This window comes from Alnus glutinosa, chromosome 2, assembly GCF_958979055.1.
Source record: "Alnus glutinosa chromosome 2, dhAlnGlut1.1, whole genome shotgun sequence".
NCBI lineage: Eukaryota > Viridiplantae > Streptophyta > Magnoliopsida > Fagales > Betulaceae > Alnus > Alnus glutinosa.
The window spans coordinates 34401346-34405970 of NC_084887.1; the positions used below are offsets into that span (position 1 = coordinate 34401346).

Here is a 4625-nt window from a genome sequence, read left to right on the forward strand (position 1 = left end):
GAGTCTTGTCCTTTTACTCATGATGTACTTTGCAGATTTGATAATAGCACGTGCTATTTGTTCAAAAAAAAAGGAAAGCTCTGCATCGTTTCCTCCACGTCCTTTTCGTGGCCCCGAAACAGACAATTTATAACTCCATGATCCGAGAACGCGAGCGCTACAATTACAAACACGAGAAACCGACATGATTGCATGCACAAAGTCATTAGGCCCAACCTTGTACTTGTCATCTTTTGGAACGTCCACCGTGAGGCTTGGCTTGAACACCGCCAACCCATAATGAGTCACAAAGCCATTGTAGACCTTCCCGTCGGGGCCCCGAAAGCTATTGGTGAAGTAAAAGAAGAATCAGAAGAGAATGCATAACACCAAGAGTATGTGAATCATAATGGTGTTCACTTGGGCGCATTCACCGTCGTCGTAGACGGAGGGAAGGACCATCTAAAAAGTGAGGAGGGTGCCCATGGGGAGGAAGTTCATGAGTATTGAAGTTTTGGATATGGTTTTCTGGACTCCCTTTGAGACCACATGCCCTTTACGCCTGGGTTCTGCCGGAGCAGATTTTTTTTTTTCATAATCTAGTGCACGGTTGTTGTAAGGACATGTTTGTTTTAAACCCTCGTATTTTTCTTCGACAACAATAGCTACAGAAGAGGAACTTGGCTTATCATTTTCTTCTTTGTTTTTTAGCTTTGAACACTCGCTTTGTAATGCCATATACTTTTTGCAATATAAATAACAAAAGAAGAAAACTTCTCTTTTTCTTAGGCTCCATTTGATTTATGCTCCGTTTGTTTCGACGTAAAATGATTTCCGTTGTAAAATGATTTCGACGAAATCATTTTCAGAAAAAAATGATTTTTTCGAAAATATTTTTTGGTGTTTGGTTCGTACGAAAAAATTTCGAAATGCAAAAATAAGAGTTTGGTAATTGTCGCAGGAATCCGGCAACGTCCGGTCGCCGTTGCCGGATTCCGGCGAGAAAGTTTGACCGGATCCGGCCAAAATGGCCGGATTCAGGCCGGAATCTTCCGGATCCGGCTGGAATTTGGTCTGCCGGTGACGGAATCCGGCGCCGGCAGAATTTCGGCCGCCGGATTCCAGCACCGGCAGAATTTCGGCGGCCTGATTCCGGCGCCGGCAGATTTCCGGCGACCGGATGTTGTCGGACTCCGGCGCCAACTGGATCCCGACGACCGACAATTGTTAAATTCTGATGATCGGATATCAAACATGCGTGTAAGGAAGAAGAGCTTAATTTCGAAAAACGATTTACGGTTTTAAAAATCGTAAATCGTTTTCCGAAAATTAAAGAAGCTTTTACGGTCAAACCGAAAATGATTTTCGTTCACCATTATTTTCGTCCCAACCAAACACCGGAAAATGCCAAAATCATTTTCCAGAAATCATTTTACGCCAAAACAAACGGAGCATTAGTGTAAAATATTTTCCGTATTTCAATATTTGCTGCAACCGAAAATAATAGCCAAACCAAAACCAAAAAAACTTCTTTACTTTCAGAAAATAGTTTCCGTTTTTTTTAAATTTTGTTAACCATTTTTTGAGTTTGAGATTTTCCTTTTCAAACAACGGGACTCCACCACCAGGCACCGAAGTGAGATCGCACGATCTCTCTAACTCACGCTGCCTGTCGTTCTGTTTCACACTATGCACGAAAGAGCCGAAGGAAGCTCTGTAAAAAGAATGTGAAAGTTGGTTAAGGGAAGACTTGCAATCCAATACCAACACTTGGAGTACGAGAAGTAGAAAAACAAAATACTGCGGTCCACCAACTTGAATTCACGCGTCACAGAAAGGAAGAGAAGATTAATTGAGATTTAACAGTGTTAGCAATGTACGAGAAACCTTTGAAATGGAAAGCGTTTGCCATTTTATTTTCCTTTCAGCATTTTTTGCTTTCATGAGCGTTTAAACATTCTGTTTTTTTCCCTCCATTTCTTCATACAGACAAAAACAGAGGAAAATACTTCCCTGGCAAATTTCTCTTCGCTCTTATTTTCCCAAGCTTGCAAACTGAAGGAAAAGAGTCTATGTCCTTTTCTTTTTCCTCTCCCATTTTCTTTACCTCGCTTGTTTTTTCTAGAACCAAACAGAGAAAGGAATCATTATTTCATCATAGTGGCATCTCTTTTTTAGGGGGCAGTCGATGATATTGGTTGCATTGGTGTCAAAGCAGAGGAAAATCTGTGAGAGCAGAGGTATTTTCTTGTACAAGTTGCACTGTATTTGAGGATTGTGCCCCGTAGCTGTTCTAATAGCATCAGTAACGCTGTCAACTCTGTAGAGTTCACCAAATGGATAGATATCTGTAGCATTAATAACAACGTTGTTGATTAGTGATTGCAGAGGCAAGCATAATTTGAATACAAGCGAACAGAAATTGGTGACAAACCTTTCTCTGCTAGCATATCCACGAGTCTATATTTCTCCTTCAGTTTGAGTGCTGCCTCAAAAAATGCATGCTGAGGGAGTAAGGCTTGGGAGCAAATTCCATGTTTTTCCAACTCATATTTCCAGAGTTCATAATTATCCTCCAGCACGAGCGATGGCCATTCCACGTTCAATCTATCTATAAGGTCTGAAATCTGTCCCAAGACATTTAGGGAGGACATAAAAAGCATACGTTTTCAATCTAACATTTATATGTCGTCTGAAACATGTCCGGTATATCTTTTTGTTGAGGCCTTGCTACGGTATTTGTATGAAAAAGGAAGAAATGATGAAGTACCTTTTGCGGATCAAATTTACTACCAGTACCACAGTTTGAAGGAGTTGTCCCGGAATAACTAGATGGCCTGAGCCCATGAATGCTGAAAATTGGCCTTGCTGGTTTTATGCAAGACTTGATGTAACACAGAGAAATCTGCCACTGATTAAAGAGACCAAGTGAGTGAGCTATATATGTATGCAACCCATTAGAGTATATGAAGCAGAATTGAGTTCATAGGATATATATATATATATAAGGACAAGTTATTTTCTTTGTGCAGCACCTGTTGAACAAAGTAAATGAAATCATATTCTCTTGCAAGAGGGGTTCCTGGTGGGAGAGCTGGCTCCTGGCACTGATAAACATATTTGTATGTAAACAAAAAAATGTTGAGTTTAGAAAAGTCAGAGACCACATGTAGAGAAGATCGATTTCTTGTCTTAGTTAAGCACCTTTTGATCAAATGCAGAGGTGTTATGCAAGTGAACACGACAAAATGCTGCTTGAAAAAGTTGGAATGTGAAGAAGGTGATTAGCATCCAATGTGATCCTTTCATCTCTCTCTCAAGCACACAAAGTATGTTTTCCTGAGAATATGCTGCATATATATAAGCAAATAGAGTTACAATTTCAAATTAATGCGGAATCAACTAACCAAAATGTTTCGTGGGTAAAGTCGCTGACAGCTGAATACCTTGAGTGTCGGAGACAAGCAATTGCATTATTGCTTTTGCTCAGTGCAGAAATTAAATGGAGATGTTTAATTTCAAAGAGACGCTGAGACGGCTGATGTCTTCTCATGAAAAAAGTTTATTTTCCTTTCGTTAATAATAAATAACTGTCCTTCACCACTACCTATCAAAATAATGGCTACGTTGGGCAGCTTAACAAATTAATAAGATAATAATTCATGTGATGTCTACTTGCCAGGCTGTCCACCTATATTGGAAGCAATTATAGATGCTACAACAAAACTTAGTAAAAATTAAATTGACTTTTAATTTACTGCGTGCGTGTGCAACGTGTAATAAAATATCAAAAATGCAGAATTAAAAGAGACAGATATTTTGTTAACGAAGTAGAAACTCAATTAAGAGAAACTCAATTAAGAGAAAAACCACTCCGGAGCAGCCAAACCCAAAAAATCTACTATCAAAAGACAAAGCTAATACAAAGACAATAACACTCATATATTCAATGTAGCGATCGTATCTTGCACTTTGACACGTTACCCAACGTGAACGTTTCTCAACCAAGTCTCCTACTTAAAGGGGTCTTCTATAGATTCCTTTACCTTATGGTTCTTTCTTAAGATAGACTTCAATCATGAGCACAACAACAGTACAACGACAAAAGCTTGAGAGCTAGCAGATCTTCACAATTTCTCCCTAAACACCATTTCTAAGTTATAAAGAATTCAATACCGAATACATGCCTAAAGACCTCTATTTATAGGCGAAGAAGACCTAAATTGAGTCTATCTCTGAATTCTCTAGGCGACATCCGGACGGAAGCATTGAGCGTTCGGACGATCTTTTATGCAATCGGCTTTCCATAACGCACTCCACGCGTTTCCATATTAAGGCTGCATCCAGACTGTGTTGCCCTATTGTCTGGATGGTTGCAACTCTGCTGCACGTAACTTTCATAATAAGGATCGGGTTCGGACGGTGTTGCCCTGTCGTCCGGACGGATGCAGCTGTCTTTCCATATACATGTCTGTGAAGGAAAACCTAATTCTTCTTGAACTCTTATGTGTGTCTGGACGTGTTGCCATGGCATCTGGACGGATGTACGTTGGAGCACTGAGAATCTTTTAGACAGTGATGGGCATCCAAACACAAGACTGGGCCGTCCAGACGGAAACTTTGGATTTGACTTCTCTGAGTTAGAA

General features: G+C 40.0%; 1 protein-coding gene across 2 annotated transcripts; it reads right to left on the reverse strand.

The window, feature by feature from the left end:
* Nucleotides 1-1985: 1985 nt before the first annotated feature.
* Nucleotides 1986-3317, reverse strand: LOC133859439 (extracellular ribonuclease LE-like). 2 transcript variants are annotated; one of them, XM_062294846.1, is made up of 5 exons: nt 3184-3317; nt 3015-3086; nt 2750-2884; nt 2414-2606; nt 1986-2327 (listed from the first exon to the last, which is right to left on the reverse strand). In XM_062294846.1, the coding sequence occupies exons 1-5, from the start codon at nt 3286-3288 to the stop codon at nt 2101-2103; spliced, it is 732 nt and encodes a 243-aa protein (XP_062150830.1). In that variant the 5' UTR covers nt 3289-3317; the 3' UTR covers nt 1986-2100. The 2 variants fall into 2 exon arrangements, with proteins under 2 accessions (XP_062150830.1, XP_062150829.1); XM_062294845.1 differs by having other exon boundaries at nt 2750-2890.
* Nucleotides 3318-4625: the final 1308 nt, after the last annotated feature.

What these genes read in the sequence shown, in the direction of transcription:
- LOC133859439 (XM_062294845.1), bottom strand. Translation starts at nt 3,288, where the DNA reads ATGAAAGGATCACATTGGATGCTAATCACCTTCTTCACATTCCAACTT. An exon ending in CCTCTGCATTTGATCAAAAG is followed by an intron (nt 3,087 to 3,183) that starts GTGCTTAACTAA and finishes TATGTTTATCAG; the next exon opens with TGCCAGGAGCCAGCTCTCCC. An exon ending in GGATATGCTAGCAGAGAAAG is followed by an intron (nt 2,328 to 2,413) that starts GTTTGTCACCAA and finishes TTAATGCTACAG; the next exon opens with ATATCTATCCATTTGGTGAA.